This window comes from Cajanus cajan, chromosome 6 (assembly GCF_000230855.2).
Source record: "Cajanus cajan strain Asha chromosome 6, NIPB_CcT2T_4, whole genome shotgun sequence".
Lineage (NCBI taxonomy): Eukaryota > Viridiplantae > Streptophyta > Magnoliopsida > Fabales > Fabaceae > Cajanus > Cajanus cajan.
Window position 1 is genome coordinate 9,891,031 of NC_138522.1, and position 20,610 is coordinate 9,911,640.

General features: G+C 38.2%; 2 protein-coding genes and 1 pseudogene across 3 annotated transcripts; 1 reads left to right on the plus strand and 2 right to left on the minus strand.

Moving 5' to 3' along the window:
* LOC109815836 (ubiquitin-conjugating enzyme E2 2) lies at positions 1-5,009 on the plus strand. The gene is made up of 6 exons (XM_020380646.3): positions 1-158; positions 552-685; positions 816-841; positions 943-1,032; positions 1,120-1,208; positions 4,617-5,009. The coding sequence occupies exons 2-6, from the start codon at positions 561-563 to the stop codon at positions 4,743-4,745; spliced, it is 459 nt and encodes a 152-aa protein (XP_020236235.1). The 5' UTR covers positions 1-158; positions 552-560; the 3' UTR covers positions 4,746-5,009.
* A 3,756-nt stretch (positions 5,010-8,765) lies between these two features.
* Positions 8,766-10,328, minus strand: LOC145958544 (uncharacterized). The gene has a single exon (XM_083076046.1). It carries the CDS (start codon positions 10,326-10,328, stop codon positions 8,766-8,768), a length of 1,563 nt encoding a protein of 520 aa, XP_082932172.1.
* Positions 10,329-11,082: 754 nt separating this feature from the next.
* On the minus strand, positions 11,083-14,068 carry LOC109815835 (uncharacterized; annotated as a pseudogene). Its single transcript, XR_014434532.1, has 6 exons — positions 13,859-14,068; positions 13,640-13,748; positions 12,670-13,030; positions 11,660-12,133; positions 11,515-11,552; positions 11,083-11,435 (listed from the first exon to the last, which is right to left on the minus strand). The product of XR_014434532.1 is annotated as an uncharacterized LOC109815835 (transcript).
* Between the last annotated feature and the right edge of the window lie 6,542 nt (positions 14,069-20,610).

Sequence of the window (20,610 nt, forward strand, 5' to 3'; positions counted from 1 at the left end):
ACTATTAGGCGAAGCCGACAACGGAGCAGTACCAATTTTGTTTTGAATGGAAGGAACCATAAATATCATTTACCAATCGCTTTTGCTTTTTGCCTAATCATAACCCTTTCTTTCACCATTCCCATTCCCTCAACCCGCACCCTCTCGCTCCCTTCCTGGTCAGCCATTTTTCTTTTTCAATTCATTCCCATTTTCTTTGCGATTCTCTTCTCTTCCCTCTTCATTACACGCTCTACGTTTCTTTTCATTTTTTAATGTTGCCTCTGCTCAATTCTAGGGTTCATGAATCCTTTTATCTTGCATTTTTTTTATAATTTTGTTTCTCCTCGCTGTCTAGGTCTTTTTAATCCTGTTTGATTTTGTAAATCTGGTGATTTTTTTTTGGTTTTATTTGAATGAATTATTATTATTCTGTTTTACGGGAAAGACCTAATGTTTAAGTAATCTTATTCTGATGTGGTGGTGGTGTGTTGGAGGCTTATAATTTTTTACAAGCGGGCGATTGATTGGGGTCTATTCTGTTTCCTTTTCGTGGGGGTTGTTTTTGCTAGGTGGTGACCATGTCGACCCCTGCTAGGAAGAGGCTGATGAGAGATTTCAAGAGGCTGCAACAGGACCCGCCTGCAGGAATCAGTGGTGCCCCCCAGGATAACAACATAATGCTGTGGAATGCTGTCATATTTGGGTGAGTTGAATTGAAAATCGGTATAGATTCAATGTTGTTCTAACTTGTAGTCGATTATTCGCTTCATTTATTTTTTTATTTTGTTGTATTTGATTATTGGTGGATAACTGGTATCTGTTTTGGAGTGCAGCCCTGATGACACTCCATGGGATGGAGGTGAGTGAATGCTTGTACAATAAGTTTGAAACCTATGGTAAGTGTCAGTTAGGTTCTTTTTCCATCATGTGCCTTACGTAATCGTGTTTTGAGTTGTTCAGGTACGTTCAAGTTGACTCTCCAATTTACTGAGGATTATCCAAATAAACCGCCAACTGTACGGTTTGTGTCTCGCATGTTTCATCCCAATAGTAAGTATTAGATGGAAGATATTTTTACTTTAGGGTATCAATAAATTAGTTTTGTAGCTCTAATGTCATTTTTTCAATTTTGTGTAGTTTATGCTGATGGAAGTATTTGTTTGGATATATTACAAAATCAGTGGAGTCCTATATATGATGTGGCTGCTATACTCACATCTATCCAGGTATCATCTAGTATTTTTTATTTTTCAGTTAATGACATCTACATTTCATTTGAATATTTTGCAAATGAACTAAGCAAGCAGATATGTTGTACATCATTAAGTCTATCCTTACAAGTTTCATTTCCTTTCCATTCCCAAAAAAAAGTTATACTCCTCTCATCATTAGAGTCCAAATTGAAATGAAATCCTGTAGGAGATTGTGTGGATCAGAGGATTGAGAAAATTGTGATGGACCTTCTGTTGGCATAGGAGATTCTAGGAGCAAACTGGGGGTAGCAATTGCATTGTTTATTCCCTAACCATCCAATCCATCTGTGCATAAATCCAATCAATCCACTCATTCATAAGATTAAAACTAAATGGATTGGATCAACAATTATTTCTGGATGGTTTATAAACTGTCCATTGTATTTTAAAAACCAATATATTGGAACAATGATGGTCATAGAAATAGAGGCCTATTGCAGGTTCTTCTGAAAACAATGCCCAGTAAAAGAGAAATTTTAGAGAGAATTTTTGTTGTCCTGTAAATAAAATTTAATATATTCATCCATAAAAAAAAATATTACAGATGGGTTGAACAGATTTTTTTAAATGAGTTGTGGATGGATTGGACTTCTTAATACACTTTTAATGGATCCTAAGTGGACAATTTTTTATTTTTGACATCCATTTTATTTCAATGCAAAATCTATCCAAACTTTGCATTATACACCTTGAGCAGCCATTAATTCAGAGGTTTACTACCATAAGCCTATGCACCTTGGTGGGTTGGTGTAAATAAAATCAACCCCTATATATTAAACACGAACTTTTATCTTACACAAAAGTATTTTTTTGGGTCTTTTCTTCAATGAGAGGATTTTTAGGAATTTTTTTTTATCTTATCTAATTTGGTTTTTATTTATTATAATTATTTTATATATTAAATTTTAATATTTTTAAAATAAATTATCAACAAATAAAAATAATATTATGCTACAATGTAAATTATTTATCATAATTCTAAAATTTAATTTATATGTTTAAAGTATATTTATTTTTACAAACTTTAAATGTGATTTATATATTTAAAACATAATATTTATTTGTATATATAATTTTTTTTTTATAAATTTTAGTTATATATAATAAATATTTAGCCTGTGCATTGGACATGCTAAAATGCTAGTTTAATATATTCATCCATAAAACAGATGGGTTCAACAATTTTTTTTTAAATGAGTCATGGATGAATTGAACTTTTCTGATGCACAAGTTTTTGTTTTTTATGTCCATTTTGTTTCAACTCAAAATTTATCCAAACCATCTATTTTACACCTCCAGATAAAACAGCCATTAATTTTCAGAGGTTTACTATAAGCCTAAGCACCTTGGTGGTTATAAACCAGTGATATTTGTGTCTAAAATGTACTTGCAGTGGTTGTGGTGCTTCCGTTTATGATCTTGTTGCTTAAGCATAGATTGATAAGGATTTCAATGTGGTCTGTCAGAATGGTTGGGGTCACTGAGGTTGGAGTCTATTATTGTGTGTATCTAGAAGGCTAGTAGTTCATTTCATTGGCATACCCCACTTTGTATCCATTTTTGAGCTTTTTCGGAGCTGGAAACTGTTCATGATCATCTTGGTTTTGGGAAAATGTGTTTAGGGTTATCTCCTGGACTTCGGACCCCAGCTGCATTTCTACCATGATTTCTTGAGTTGTGTCTTAGTCATAACTCTTGAGAAACTTCTGATAATAGTTTCTTTGCTGCTATCCAGCTGTCGCCACATGTCACCTTTTGCTGAACTGTGTTTTTTTTTTTTCATTTTTCCATTTCACCTGCTCTTAGATATTTTCTTTCTCTTCTATTTGTGTTTTTTCTCACCCACAGAGCTGATTTGTCTTTTCTCTCATCGTGCTCTGACGCACGGGTAATCGACTCTAGTTTGTATTATTTGAGATGCCCTCGCTTGAATCTTATATCATTCCAAATCCGATACGGGTAGGTCCTCTTTTTAGTTTCTTTCTTGCAATCATTTTCTGCTAAATCAGCTTTTAAGGTTGCATTTTGCCCAACTATTTTTGGGCTTCTATTCCCTTTAAGTTGAGATAGACAAAGTCTATTTGGATAAACTTTTTCAGAAGCTCTTTTAGGAGAGAAAAAGAAAAATTGAAAATAAGTTTTTCCATAAACTAAAATTAGCTTATGTACTTGTTAAGAAAAAGCTTCTACAAATTTAGATTATGCATAATATAATTTTAACTTATTTCATTTTTCCTTCATATTTTTCTCTACTAGAATTGCTTCTGAAAAAGTTTATCCTAACACAGGCCCAGATACTATTTTAGAAAAGCTCTAAAAATAATTTTTGTAGTGTATAAAAAATGAAAGGGGGATCATGTACCTAAGCAAAAGAGATGTGATGTGAGAGTCTCTGGTGAGTGCGAGTGTTCATCATTCCTTGTAACTTTTAAGTGAGAAACTTGGATTGGTAGGGAGAAACAGCTTTGGTCCATATTGTGCGTGGTTATTTTTCCCCCAACATAACTTGGGTCTGCAGCAATAATTTGCATGGAGTGGCTGGGTTGGCTCTAACAAATGATGGACATGGGTCATCTATGGTTGTTCCAGGTAGTTCAGCAATGGGGGTTGGTACTGCTGGTCCATCTTCAATGGCTTTGGTAGCAGCAGTTTCAGGACTAAGCGCATGGTGGGTTTGGGTTTTGAGCAACAAATTTCTTGAGGTTTAAGCTAAAACAAATAATAACAAAAAAATAAATAAAAATTACCAAATAACTTTAGCTTTGTTTTAAGGTATTGCCATTATGTTTTAACTTTTAAGTAGCTTTAAATCAAAACCTCGTCAAAGGTACCTAAGTAATCTTTGGGAATGTCCAAGTCATCTCTGAGATTGAGGCTTTTGGCTGGAGTTTTACGTGATAGGATTAAATTTGAATGATTTCTTATGGATACACACACCACTTTAGTTCCTTCTATTATGTTCTTCAAAAGTTATGAAACAAGTAGCTACCTCTGTTTGCATTGAGGAAGCTTGACAATCCAGGGGTAAGTTAACTGCTCAATCTGGATATCTTTTTCTTTATGTCGCAGAAGCTCTGGGTGTAGGAAGGATATAAGTTGCTTTGGAAATGTGTGTTTGACTGTAGTGTGATTCCAGTCATTTATTTATGCCTTGTCTTTCTTCGTACACACTTTATGGCACCCGTTGTTTTCTTAGCTTCCCTCCAACATTGTGCATAACCAAAGAACATTCCCTGCAACGTTGTTTGGCATCAACACATTATTGTATTTGGAAGTCTGGCACTTTTGGTTTCTGAAATAAATAAACCATATAGCATTTATCCTGTTTACTCATTTTTTTTATATCTATTTTCTAAAAGGTAAATTATTCCTCCTTTGCAGTCATTGCTGTGTGATCCCAACCCAAATTCTCCTGCAAACTCTGAAGCAGCTCGTATGTTTAGTGAGAACAAGCGTGAGTACAATCGAAGGGTGAGGGAAATTGTGGAGCAGAGTTGGACAGCCGATTAAGTTCATCCTTTTATGCTTGTGGGTCAAAAGTCTGTCTGAAGCTTTGAAAGCATGAATTAGGTTGCAATGGCACCTATAAGAATGATTGTGCAAACTCATCAAATTTATATTCCCAGTTGATATGAATGATAGCATCACGTTATCTTTAATTTATTGTAGCTTTTGGCATTACTCGGCAGTTAATGTAAAATATAATTATGCGTGTCAATGTACTTTGAATTGTTATCAACATGTGGTTCAACATAAAAGTTGTAGTTTGCTAAATTTGTTATCACAGGTTTGAAAATTAGCTTCATTGTGGTATTATGAGCGGGTTTATCATTTGCGTCCCTTTGCGATCTTGTTTGCACTTTGCAGCCATCCATTGTGATCGTGAACTTGGTTGCGCCATATTGACTCGGTGGCGATAATTTGCCCTCATTATCTTGGGTATTTTTCATGTGAAACTTGTGTGTTGTGGGTGTCCATCATGCATTTTTGTTTATGATTCCCTAATTTTGTTAAACTGAAGCAAATTTTGCAGACCGGTTCAATGTGACAACAAAATTCTTGGGGGTACCTTAGACAGTTAGGGATGAGAGAAGGAAACCAAATTGACGGGTCATGAGGGTGAATGACAGCCCTGGTCAATTCATTTTAATATAAATTATTATTGGTGCAAGAATTTAGAATTAGAATTAAAATGAATGTTACGATATCAAATCTTTAGTTTTGATTCTTTTATTTTAATGTCATAACTTCAGTCTCAATTTCATAAAATTTGCATTTTCGGTTCTCTAGGTGAATATTTATTTGTTCATGATTAAAATTTTATCATTAGTCATGATTTGACATTAAGTAAATAATATGATAATTAATATTTAATTATATTTAGGTTAAATTCACTTTTAATTTTTAGTTTTATCTCATAAAGTGGTAAAATGAGATGAAAAAGTGATAAAAATGATAAAGTGTAAATTAGCATACATATTAAATATTAATCAATTTGTTCTTTATCTACTATTAGGTTATGATCAATATTATAATTTTAATGATTAACAGATGACAATTCATTTTCAATGAAGACTAAAATTGTGGATTTAATAAAGTTGAGAGACTAAAATTATGAAATTAAAATTAGATAAACCACAACTGCAAATTTGACATTATAAGAAAATCAAAAGTGCAATAAAATCTAAAATATTGTATTTAAGATACACTATCTGTTACCACATAAACATAATAACAAACCAATATATAGTAAATAAAAGAAGAAAGGAAGAGACACTCTCACTATTATTTCATTTACTCACACATAATAATAATACGTACAGCATATGGCCTTTTATAGGCAAATGATACAGTAAAAAAATAATAAAATATTATATTTAGGAAACTTAACGTATGCAAATTGGTACCACAATTACTAATGTCAAACATTGCTACTCAATTTCAATTTGGATTTGTTATTGTGTGGCAGTAATTCAAAAATTAAACTGTGCAGCCATTGTGGAATTTCAAATTTCAAGTCAAACATTACGGCTTGATTTAATTTTCTGACATTGCCTCCCTTAAATCAAGCTTGTATCATTCCAAGCATTCTTTTTAACTTGTAGAATAATTCAACTTTTAACGGCTTCGTGAAAATATCTGCAACTTGTTCTTCAATTTGACAATATTCAATTGCTACTTCTTTCTCAGCTACCAGTTCTCGGATTTTATGAAACCGAATATCTATGTGCTTGGACCGTCCATGAACTACTAGATTTTTGCATAATGCAATTGCTGACTTGTTATCACAAAATATCACTGTGGGAGTATTTTGCTTCTGATGCATCACTTCAAGCATTTTTCTCAGCCATACAGCTTGGGTTGACAACTTGCTGCTGCTATATATTCTGCTTCAGCAGTTGAGAGCGCTACCACTTGTTGCTTCTTTGATGACCATGATACTGTACCACTTCCAAGATTGAATGCATATCCTGGCGTGCTCTTTCTCGTCTCTATATCTCCTGCCCAATCACTATCTGTATATCCAACAAGATTCACATCAATATCTTTATCATAGAAAATTCCTTCTGTCAGAGTACCTTTGATGTATCTAAGAATTCTTTTAGCTGCCTGCCAATGAGAATCTCGTGGCTTTTCCATGAATCTGCTGAGTAGTCCAACTCCATAGACAATATCTGGCCTGGTTGCAATTAAATATCTGAGACTTCCAATCAAACTTTTATAGAGAGTTGGATTGACTTTCTTGCCTTCAATGTCACTTGTCAGCTTCAACTTTCCTTCAACTGGCGTAGAAACTAGTTTTGAATTCTCCATCTTGAATTTTTTTAAAATGTCAGCAGCATACTTCTTTTGAGATATAAAAATTCCATCATCTTGCTGAATGACCTCAATGCCAAGAAAGTATGACATTAGACCCAAATCCGTCATTTCAAAACATTTAACCATAGCCTCCCTGAATTCTGCAAACATTTTTGGATTATTGCCAGTAAAAATTAGATCATCAACATAGAGGCACACAATAAAAATATTGTCAGGATCAACAAATTTGATATACAAAGTGTGTTCAAACGGGCATCTCTGAAAACCATTATCCACAAAGTAAGAATCAATCTTCTTATACCACCCCCTGGGTGCCTGCTTCAGACCATACAATGCCTTCTTCAATCTGTAGACTTTATCTTCTTTTCCTTTAACTTCATATCCTGCAGGTTGCTCAACATATACTTCTTCTTCCAAAGTGCCATTCAGAAAAGCAGATTTAACATCCATTTGATGAATTTTCCAATTATTTTGAGCTGATAGAGATATAAGCATACGAATTGTATCTAGTCTTGCTACAGGAGCAAATACCTCAAAATAATCAATACCTGGCTTTTGTTTGTACCCTTTTGCTACCAACCTTGCTTTAAGGCGATCAATCTCTCCACTGGACTTGTACTTAGTTTTGTACACCCACTTTACTCCAATTGGCCTTTTGTCTGCTGGTAAGTCTGTCAGCTCCCATGTTTGATTCTTCTCAATGGCATGAATTTCTTCATCCATTGCTTTTCTCCAATGTTGATTATTTGAAGCTTCTTCAAAAGTTACAGGCTCACAATCTGCAAATAAGGCAAAATTGATAATTTCTTCATCAGATGGGTCATTATCATTACCCACAACATAATCCTCCAATCTGGCTGGTAGTCTCCTTTGCCTTTGTGGTCTGCTTGATGTTTCTGGCTCATCAGGTATTGGATCTACATGTCCATTCTCTTCTTCATAGTTTTCTAGGTTTACTACAGGCACCTTTTGGGCTTTGAAAGACCAATCCCACATTCCTTCTTCATCAAAGGTCACATCTCTGCTGATAATTACCTTCTTTGTCACTGGATTGTAAAGCTTATACGCCTTTGAGTTGGTGCTGTAACCAATGAAAATGCACTTCTCTCCTTTGTCATCAAGCTTCTTTCTGAGTTGATCTGGTACATGAGCATATGCTATACACCCAAAAATTCTGAGATGCCGGATTGAGGGCTTCCTTCCACTCCAAGCTTCTTTTGGTGTTTTATCACAAACACTCTTTGTTGGACACCTATTCAAAATATACACAGTAGTAGAAACTGCTTCTGCTCAGAATTCTCTAGGCATTTGTTTTGCCTTTAGCATGCATCTCACCATATCCATGATTGTTCTATTCTTCCTTTCTGCTACTCCATTTTGTTGAGGAGTGTATCTGGTTGTTATTTGATGCTGAATTCCATGGTGGTCAAAGAAATCTGCACAGGCAAGGTATTCTTGGCCTCTATCTGTCCTCAATGCTTTAATCTTGCAGCCACTTTGTTTCTCCACTAATGCCTTAAATGACTTAAAGGCATCACAAGCTTCTGATTTCTGTTTCAAAAAATACACCCAAGCTTTTCTGCTAAAGTCATCAATAAAAGTAATGAAATACCTGCTACCGCCATGTGTTGGTATCTCAACCATGCATAAATCTGAATGAACTATCTCTAATAGCTTCTTCACCCTCCAAGATACTCCAGTTGGGAATGATTATCTATGCTTCTTTCCAATCTCACACGTCTCACAAACACCATTAGGAATATTCACAATAGGCAAGCTAGAAACATATTCTTTTCTTGACAAATAATTTAATCCAGAGAAGTGAAAGTGTCCAAAGCGCATATGCCACAACCAATCATCATTGGGAATAATAGAACTCAAACAAGTAAACTTTTCATGAAAAATCTTCAAAGGAAATAAGCGATTCGGGGTCATTTTTACCTTAGCTATAAATCTTCCACTTTTTTCTATCAACGTGCAGTATCCATGATGAATCTTCATGTTGTAACCTTTCTCTGATAGTTGTCCCATACTCAATAGACTGTGATGAAGACCAGGAGCATAGAAAACATCAGAGATGAAATTTTGAGAACCGTCCTTCAATCTAATTGCAACTCGACCTTTTCCCAAAATCGGAATATTAGAGTTATTTCTGAATTTCACAGTAGATTTTACTGTTTCATCTAGTGAAAAAAATAACTCCTTTTTCCCACACATGTGGTTGCTGCAGCCAGTATCTAGGTACCAAATATCTCCATCGCCTGAAAAATTATTTGCTACTAGAAGTAAGGTTTGTGGATTATCAGAACTCTCACCAGTATGCTTATATTGATTTTCTGCTATATTTGCTTGTTGTTTGAATCTACAATTTGCAGCTCTGTGCCCGAACTTTCCACAGTGGTAGCAATTGAAATTTGTCCTCTCCTGGTTGGTGAAGCTGCCTCTTCCTTTTCCACGGTTGGAAGATCTGATATTGTGTTCACCTCTTCCTTGATTAAGTGGCCTGAAATTGTTGTCTCTCCATTGTTGATTAAAATTACAACGACCTCTTCCTCTGAAACTACCACGACCTCTACCTCTGAAATTTATATTTCCACCTTCACGACCTCTACTGTCTTCACTTCGGCTGGATTCTGCTATGTTGGTAAAATTCACCTGGCTTTTCAATGCTTCTTCATTTCCTTTTTCAGTTTTCTCCAAGATTCTGCTCACATGACTTTCAATGCTACCTTGCAATTCTGCAACTGTCATGATGTCTGTGTCGTGGGACTCAATTATTGTAGTCACCACATGATCAAACTTCATCGGCATGGTGCGTAGAATTTTCTCCACCACCTTGCTTTCAGGAATATCTTCTCCATATACTCTCATTTTGTTGACGAGATCTGTAACTCGTGAAAAATATTGTTCCACGAATTCAGAATTCGACATTTCATATCTTTCATATTCCCTTCGCAAAGATTGCAACTTGAATTTTTGAGCTTTCTCTACACCTTTATATGACAACTTCAAAATATTCCACGCTTCTTTGATAGTTTTGGCATTTGCAATTTTTCCAAAAATGGAATAATCTACTCCTTGGTGAATTTGTGACAGTGGCAATTGGTCTCTTCTTCTAACAATATCATCAGCTCCTTCTGCTAATCCCGGTTCAACAAAGCTCCAAATGTTGTGAGCTCTTAAATGTGTGGCCATCAAAGTCTCCCAATAACTAAAATCTAATTTTCCATCTAACTTGGGACCAGACCAAATAATATTGTAACTGGTGGCCATATCTCTCTCTCAAAGATATAACAACTCTATTTTTTTTAAACAAAGTAAGAACCCTCTTGTTTCTCACTCAAATATTTTTTTTTTTCACTCACACTATCACTGGACTCTCTGGCTCTGATACCAATTTGTTACCACATAAACATAATAACAAACCAATATATAGTAAATAAAAGAAGAAAGGAAGAGACACTCTCACTATTATTTCATTTACTAACACATAATAATAATACGTACAACATATGGCCTTTTATAGGCAAATGATACAGTAAACAAAATAATAAAATATTATATTTAGGAAACTTAACGTATGCAAATTGGCACCACAATTACTAATGTCAAACATTGCTACTCAATTTCAATTTGAATTTGTTACTGTGTGGCAGTAATTCAAAAATTAAACTGTGCAGCCATTGTGAAATTTCAAATTCCAAGTCAAACATTACGGCTTGATTTAATTTTCTGACACTGTCTTAATTTAAATATGTGTGGTGTAACCGCAAAACATCAGCTTACTTTTCACAATTTATAGCAATTTTTTTAATAATGCAATTAAAAATCATCCTAGATGTCTTTATAACAGTAGTCATTATAAACATTAACAATCTTACCATGCCCTTTTTAGGATTCTTTTACATCCCATAAATATTAGGCATGTTAACAGTGTTTTTTGCGGTGTTGTCTGTTATAGCATACATAAATGTTACCTAACCTATACGCGAGCATATAATCATTTAACATATAAATTCACATGAAGGATCAGAAAATAGATTCACATAAATTTACGACTAATGCGGACAAAGAAAATACAGTTATATGTCGAACAAATGTCTTGCCTTGACAAATATTATGGAATCATCTATAGACACAAACAATAACATTCAATACAGTATGGTTTGATTAGCAAGTGTGTAATAATAACAGGACACAAAATATGCCAAGTGACCAAGCGAAGAGAAATGCAGCCTATACAAATTACAAAAGCACGCTCCACACAGAACACCCCGGGCAAACTTCAAGTTGGGAATCACAAAATTTCAGAAATGCAAAATCTCATGAGATTGCTTACACGACTTCTGTCACGCTGATTTCTTCAGTAATCTGAGCATCCTACAAGAATATCAATAAAACCATAAGCCGTATATTTTACTTATTAAAAACTAGACTTTTTACTTAGTAAGCCATTTACCACATTTTCTTTGTTGCCCTTTGGTGTGCTAACTGTAACTGTGAGCAGAAAAAAAAATCATGGTAAGTATTAAACTAATTGAACAAGAAATGCATCATAGATATCATATCATAACATAAATTTTGCCGTGAACTTGGTCACTTGCCTTCTTTAACATCAGATTTCTTTCCCTGCCTCTTTACCATGCCCTTTTCCTTACTAGGTTCTTGCTTGCTTGGCTTCTCAGATTTTTTCACCAACCTATTATTCCTGCTGTCTAGAGCAGGCCTTGGAGTTGTGGCATTGGTGCTGGAATTCCCTCTCAACCTGGGTCCAGGATTACTCTTTTTACATGTCTCTTTCTTAGTTGACTCTGCTGCAGGTGTGACTTGAGTAGAATCAATGTTTAAGCTTTTAGGTTTCAGTTTTCTAATCCCCATGAAGAAGAGCTATGCACATCATCATCAGAAGACCGAGTCCCCTCTTCTGGCACATGTGAAATAGTTTCAGACACCTGCAACTGCTCCATGTTTTCTGAGATGTTATAGATCTCAAACAGTGCTTTCACAGTTTCTCCAAGGCCATCAAGCTGATGTCTCCTCACATAAGATTTTAGCCCCTCTTGCATTGGCCCTAGAGGCTGTTTGATATTGAAAGAAAAATAAATCATTAGAAAAATTGGCTCAGTTAATGAGCAAACAAATAAGAGTGCTGTAGTTGCACACAAGTGAGTCAGCCATTAAGTCATACCATAATCCATAAACAATATGACAAATTACATTCATACTCCTCAAACTAAGTGATAATTGCAACCAGTATCCCTTTCTCTTTTCAATCTAACATAGAGGCTCCACAATTAATAAACCAGGAGTTGTGTGACATGGAGAAATTACGACATAATTCAAGACTTTGTGGTTCTGACTAATTTCCGCATAATCATGTTATAACATGTCAGGTAGACATTGATCTGAGACCACGCTGTCTTGGACCATATAATAATTTCTCTATGAAAGGGAGGTCTATTAATAAAAAGGGGGCACCAATTAAGAAAGGTCTGTGTCACTGTATGTCAAGAACAATATGCTTAAATTCGGGGATATAATGCAATTTCTTCTAAGAAATTATGGCTGGCCATATAAGTGTATTTGTGTGTTGATTTTTAGATTTATGTTGTACCTCACATCCTGCCTCCAAAGCTAATTTGAAGAAGCCAAGTGAAATTGAGTGCCTGGCAGCAGATTCAGAGAGCTTGATCTGGTTTAACCAATATGAAGCCGAAGTTAGAAGATTTGACTTTATTTTGGTTGAGGTCTTGGAATTGTCAGGAATGGGTGTTTTGCTTCTGCCTTGACCAAAAGAGCTCCTCACTGTTCTAATCTCTGAGATTGGGGTAATGTTGCCCATCTTGGGCCTTGAAGTGGCTGCTGCTTTGGTAGGAATTGAGAGCCTTCTGGGTGGTTTGGCACTACCAGACTTGTCCTTGCCAGAAAAATCAAGAACACTAACACTTTTACTCACACTAGAAACACTTTTCTCCCTGAAAACAAATAAATGTAACCTTTTAAAGGAATACATATATCAAATTGAGTTGTTCAAGCATAAATTCTTAACTTCTTAATAATACTTTAAAAAATTATAATTTTCTTATTTTAATTTCTGTTCAATGTCGTTATAAAAACACTCTTTAACACATTATTATTATTATTATTATTATTATTATTATTATCGGTTTAAATTCATTAAAAATTAAAATATAATCAGGAATGAAACTGGTTAAATAAAAAAAGACAAATAAAATTTTGTTAATTTTAATAGATTTCAACTAAATATTTATATGGTAAAAAAATCATAAATCATAGATAAAATTTTAAAGTAGTTATAATAAAAGTCTACATAATTATTATGTATATTAATTTGTGATTAGATGCTGTTATAAAAAAAATTATACCAATTTTACATAAGTTGGAAATCCAGCATCTACTAATGAGATAGATCATAATAAAGTATAAACTTAAATGTATTTTTACTCTGTAAAGTATAGCAGTTGTAATTCCATAATCCACTTTTTTATAAACACTCTAATTTTAGTAAGTGATGAAGTGAAAACACTATTACCAGGAATGCATTTTGACACCAAGGCAATTACCTCTTGGTTTGGGAAAGATTGGAGCAATTGGGTGTATCTGACTTCTCTTCCTTGGATTTAGTGACAGAGCGGAGCGCGTACTTCTGAAGCCTGGGTCTGGCGGTGTTCCCTGATGCATAACAGAACACAACCCACTTAAATTGTTAATGTGATATACTATATACTATGAAAAAATATATAAATATATAGAAAGTTGGATATGACTATGAGAATGTATACCTGCGGAAGCAGCAGAGGAGGGTTTTTCCATGACGGGTTCTTCCATATCTGACTCTGAATTGCGTGGATCACAAAGAAGTTGAGATGAAATGTGTGTGAGTGATTATGATGTCATGTCGTTTGGATTTATAATATAAGGTTGTGTTGTCTGGTTCTGCTTGGGGCGGGAAAAACTCAAATTTTGGCTGACGTGGAAAATGGAGGCTCTATTGATAAACGGCTATGACAGTGGAGAAAAGTATGATTTTGTTTAAAATGATACTAAAGGGGGGGTTTGTGGGGCTGGATGGACCCATGTTTGCTACTTGCTAGCAACAACATGAGAGCCTCCCTCGGTTTTTCCAAATTCAAATTTCAAAATTATGCTAACGTTTGTTTATGTCAAGAGAGACGTTGTTGTTTCGTCAAAAACTGCTTTGCTGTTGCTAGGAACTTCGAAACTGGGTTATCCCCGTCGACCAATCAAACACCGATACTTGTTCGCCCCAAATCTCACTATTTACCAATCTTTTCAAATTTCACTCTCAAATCACGTATGCTTTTAGAGGAAATCTTCACCTCTTTTATCGATTCTAATGATTAGTTAGCAAATATTTTTACCAAATCTCCAATAACGTTAAAGAAATCTTACATTTGTTTCAAGATGGATATTTATATGTTCCTTATTTAGGGGAGTATATAGATTTTCATTTCAAATTTGATCCATATTTTTATATTAGATTTATTTTTGATTTTCATTTGATGTCTATCATTATTATTTCATATTTTATTTTTATTATTCTTATGAAGTTACTGTACCTGTCTGAAGGGCATACTAGTAATCTTCTCGTATTTGGTGGGCCGAACGAGAGTTCCGATCGAATATTCCGGTGAGAGGGGAGGTACCTGCAAAAGGCACTCCGACGCTCAAGTCAGGACAAAGCACAAGTATCGATAGTAATTAATGAACAGTGACGTTACCTTGTGACATGAGCTATTTATACTGACTTTTATGGGCCCGGATTCCCATGGGCCCTGCACAAGATTACCATATTAGGTAATACGCCTCTGATCGGCTTATTAGTGTGATTAACTCTTAACCCTTGATTAAGGATAATTCTTGTCCCTTGATTAATGATAGTTCACATTCACTAGGTATCCAATGGCCGATCAGCCGTCGGCAATCTGGTTCGGCCCTTTGGGTGCCGATTGGGTGTCGGCAACCTGGTTTGGCCTTTCAGGTGCCGATCGGGTATCGGTCAAATGGTGGCCTAAAGGCCTTGCCAGTACACTTGCCCCCCAGCCTTGGGGAAGGTGTACCTTCTTCAAGGGTATAGCAGTTACGATGTAGGAGAAGTTGAAAGGTTGGGGTCATTTCTGCCGTTGGATCGTGTAGATTCATTGGTTTAGGGTTTTAAAGATTTGAATTTTCCCGCCATTTTCCATGGCTATATATAGCATTGCGTGGTAGGGCCTCTCACGCGTATCGCTTTCAGCCGAATAGCATCATTTGGGCAAATCTGATACAACAGCACACGCCGAGTGATCGTTTCAATCTCAACTTCCTGGTAAGTTTTATTGGATGGCTACTGCTTCCGAGAGCTCTTCGGCGAGTGGGGTTCGGTCATCATCGTCCGAGGGGTCGTTGTCTAGGGAGACGTCGTCGCCGAACGGGGACAGGTCTAGCGAGGATGTGAGTACTTCCGAAGAGGCCTCAACCAGTGGTAGCGAGGAGGCGCCGATCCGCGTGAAACGTGTTTCCAATCGGCAAAAGTATGGGCCTTCCGAGGTACCTGGGTACGAGTGGGTCAATGGAGAAGTTACTTCCTACTATTCTCGTTATCAAGATACCACGATGATAACCAATTTATTGGGGTACACCAAGTGTTTGTATTTCGATGCTGGCGAGAATCCGTATCCGATTGGTGTTCGTGCTTGCCGAAACAACGCATTTCCCGATCCAGATACGGTGTGCTTGGACAAGCAAGCCGATAGTATGGCCTCGTTTTATATTTATGATTGCCTTCTGCGAGATCTTAAGGTAAAACTACCATTCGATGAGTTCACGATGGGAGTGCTTAAGGTTTTGAACGTTGCGCCGACACAACTGCATCCGAACAGCTGGGCCCAACTTCAAGGTTTCAAGCATCTGTGCCTATGTGTTAACATTAGGCCGTCACCCCTACTTTTTCTTTCTTTCTATTCCTCCCGCCCTTCGGATTTGGCCAAATGGGTGTCTCTTAGCCGAGTGGGCTCTCGGCAGCTATTAGATAGCTTTACGTCCTCGTATAAGAATTTTAAAGCGGGATTTTTTCGAGTGACCATTCGTCCGAACGGGAGGCGTTTCTTCTTTGGAGCCGACGACAAGAATTTTTTTCCGTTGTTCTGGACCCGTGCCCCTCGGCCGTATGATGTAGTGCTGAATGAGATGCTCACAGCCGAAGAGCAAAGGGATTTGCAATTTTTACTTCAACTTCCTAGGCGCTTGCCGACTAAGTCTTTAATAAACGTGGTCGAATCTTCCCGATGGGAGAACGATTTGATAGGTATGTAACATTCTTGTTTCGGCCTTTAAGTTAATTCCTATTGATGTTTACTTGGTTATTGGTGCAGGAATCATGGTGACGAGTGGTGCCGATGAGTTCAACATCCGCAATCTTTTGGCTGGTCGAATTCAACAAGCTAAAGCCTCGGGGGTTGTGGGCAGTTCGGCGCCTGCCCAAACGCCTCGTCCAACACAAGATGATCGAAGTCCGCCTACGCCGGAATGAAAACGCCGAAAGGTGAAGAAGGGGAAAGAGGTTATTCGGGAGGGGCCAAAACGAAAAAGTAATGAGGAGAGGCTGGAAAAAACCAAGAGATCCAAGAATTCGGTGTCCTCCCCGGGTGGGACAATTATTTGTGTGCCCCCCATGCTGATGTCGAGGGCCTTTCTGAGTGAAGAAGTCACTGCCGAATCAGTGGTTCGGTCAAAACAGTCTCGGATCATGGTCGCGAGTTCTTAGGCCAGTTGGATACCGTGGCGAAATGGAAATATTTTTGCGAGGTGCAGTCTCGGTCGTTGGCACTCGCGCACCACCTCGCTATGGAGCCAATCGGCGAGTTGGTTCAACTGAGGCAAAGGGTTGAGGACGCCGATAAGGCCACAGCCGAGGCCATGGCGGCATCCGAGGAAGCATTAGCAAAAAGTCGTCAACTTGCGGCTGAACTTGATGTGCAACGGCGCAACAATGATACTCTTCGGTTGGACATGCAAAAAGCCGCGAACGATGAAAAGCGCCGACTGGAGGAAGCTAAGGCGGAACTGGAGCGAGTAAAAGAGCAAGCCAAGGAGCGTATCGTTGCTCAGCATGAAGCTGGGTTTCGCCATGCTCTTCGGCAAGCACAATACTTCGGTCGTTTTAGGGAGGGATTTGAGTTTGACATGTCGAAAGATTTCTATCAAGGGTCTTTCATGTCTTTCCAAGATATGCCCGAGGGGGCCATCCCTGACAATGACGCGCCGAATGATGACCGCGAGGATGAAGAGACCCTTGATGCTTCGGATGATGAGGCTGAAACCCAACAGGAAGAGCCGAACCAAGATCAAGAGGGAGAGCCCGAGGTGCAAGATGACGCGGGCAACAACGCCGAAGAGTGATTATGTTGTATGGCAGGCCGATAGAGCCTTTTTAATTTGATTTTAATGTAGGTTGATTGTAGTGTTGGCCGATAGAGCCTTTTAACGTTTGTTAATGACAAGTACTCGTTTTTTGAAGAAACTCAGAATTGGATTGTGTAACTTGCCCTTTTATTTTGATTGTTTTTTGAGTCAAAATCGAATGGGGTCATTTGGACTTGACGCTTTTTGAGTCAATTCCGAATGGGGTCATTCGGACTTGATGCTTTTTGAGTCAAAACCGAATGGGGTCATTCGGAAATGATGTTGTGTCAAAACCGAATGGGGTAATTCGGACTTGATGCTTTTTGAGTCAAAATCGAATGGGGTCATTCAGACTTGATGCTTTTTGAGTCAATTCCGAATGGGGTCATTCGGACTTGATGCTTTTTGAGTCAAAACCGAATGGGGTCATTCGGAAATGATGCTGTGTCAAAACCGAATGGGGTCATTCGGACTTGATGCTTTTTGAGTCAATTCCGAATGGGGTCATTCGGACTTGATGCTTTTTGAGTCAAAACCGAATGGGGTCATTCGGAAATGATGCTGTGTCAAAACCGAATGGGGTCATTCGGACTTGATGCTTTTTGAGTCAAAACCGAATGGGGTCTTTCGGACTTGATGCTTTTTGAGTCAATTCCGAATGAGGTCATTCGGACTTGATGCTTTTTGAGTCAAAACCGAATGGGGTCATTCGGAAATGATGCTTTTTGAGTCAAAACCGAATGAGGTCATTCGGACTTGATGCTTTTTGAGTCAATTCCGAATAGGGTCATTCGGACTTGATGCTTTTTGAGTCAAAACCGAATGGGGTCATTCGGAAATGATGCTTTTTGAGTCAAAACCGAATGGGGTCATTCGGACTTGATGCTTTTTGAGTCAATTCCGAATGGGGTCATTCGGACTTGATGCTTTTTGAGATTTTGAAGGTACATCCTTAGCCGAGTTGGTTACTCGGGAGGGAAACCTTTGTTGAGACTTGGAAGGTACATCCTTAGCCGAGTTGGTTACTCGGGAGGGAAACCTTTGTTGAGACTTGAAGGTACATCCTTTGCCGAGTTGGTTACTCGGGAGGGAAACCTTTGTTGGGACTTGGAAGGTACATCCTTAGCCGAGTTGGTTACTCGGGAGGGAAACCTTTGTTGGGACTTGAAGGTACATCCTTAGCCGAGTTGGTTACTCGGGAGGGAAACCTTTGTTGAGACTTGAAGATACATCCTTAGCCGAGTTGGTTACTCGGGAGGGAAACCTTGAGACTTGAAGGTACATCCTTAGCCGAGTTGGTTCCTCGGGAGGGAAACCTTTTTAAATTTTGGAACAAGTAGAAGAGTAAGAATAACCACGACATGAATTGCCTTTCATTGATATGTGCCTCGTTAAAAACCTTGTCGGCCAAAACCTCTTTTCACTTTTTTACAAGAGGAGAAAAGACCGATCAAGGAAAAGAGTGCACTCTGTATACATGGATCACTATCTTTACACAGAAAATTGCTGACTAAAATAAGCCTTCAAATGAGTTGAGTTCCACGTTCTTGGGATGATCTTTCCTGAAAGCTCCTCAAGCTTGTAGGCACCATTATCTAGAGTGTGACGGATTCTGAATGGGCCGTCCCAGTTAGCTGCCAATTTTCCTTCGCGGGGGTTGCGCCTTGCCGATCCTTGTACACGCCATACTAGGTCACCCTCCTTGAAACATCGCTTCGAAAGGGTGGAGTTGAAGTGTCGGGTCATTCTTTGCTTGCATGCTTCCGCCATTATACGCGCCTTGTCTCGGATCTCGTCTATGACATCAACTTCAACCCGAAGAGATGCATCGTTGCCTGCTTCGTCAAAATGTAAACGGCGGAAGGAAGGTTCCCCTACTTCCACCGGAATCATGGCCTCAGTACCGTATGTCAATCGGAACGGTGTTTCCTTTGTTGTGGATTGAGGTGTACATCTATAAGCCCACAAAACTTCTACTAGTTCTTCGGCCCAGGCGCCCTTGGAATCTCTCAAGCGCTTTTTCAACTCTGTTAAGATGACTTTATTTGCCGCCTCGGCTTGTCCGTTCGATTGAGGATGTTCAACCGATGTGAATCGGTGCCGTATGCCTAAGTCTTGAATGAACTTGTTCAACTTTTGATTTGTGAATTGGAGACCATTGTCGGTTACAATGGCATATGGTATACCGAAGCGCGTGACAATGTTCTTCCACAAAACTTCTGCACCATGCCAGCTGTGATCGTTGCTAACGGTTCGGCCTCGATCCACTTTGTAAAGTAGTCTATGGCAACCAACAAAAATTTGCATTGGCCCTTGGCTATAGGGAACGGTCCGAGCAAGTCCATCCCCCATAGAGCAAACGGCCAAGGTGAGCTGATGCTATGCAGCTGTTCTGCCGAGGCATGGATTAGGTTGCCATGTTTTTGACATTGAATGCATCGCTTAACAATTTGTGCGCAATCACTCTTGAGAGTTGGCCAATAATAACCTGCCCTTAATACTTTTACCGCAAGAGTTCGTCCGCCCGAATGTGACCCACAGATGCCTTGGTGAATTTCTCTCATCACATAATCGGCCTGCGCCGAGTCTAGGCATTTCAGCAATGGGGTTGAGAAACCCCTTCTATACAATTCGCCCCCGATGACAAAGTATCTAGCAGCTTGGGCTCGTAAATTTTTGGCAGACGAGGGCTCGGCCGGTTCTTTGCCATGAAGAATGAATTCAAGAAGTTCCGTTATCCACGTTGCGTTGGATGCCGCCGAACTTGATTCTTCCACTGCCAAGTTTTCAGCTGTGGCTATGCTCGGGGTAGGTAACTCAAAATGTAGAGTGGTTCTGAGCTGGCCTGGTTTTCGAGCACTGCTTGCCAATCGGGCTAGTTGGTCGGCTCGTTCATTGTTTTCTCTCGGTGTGTGTCGTACTTGAACTTCCTCGAAGTTGGAGCACATGTTATGGAAGAGGTGATAGTAACGTAGCAAATTTGGATCTTTCACCTGGAAATGATTATTAACTTGTTCCGATACGATCTGGGAGTCTGTCCAACAAATTAATCTTCGGACCCCAATGTCAGCTGCCAGTCTTAGGCCCGCTACGAGTGCCTCGTACTCGGCCTGGTTGTTAGAGGCTCGAA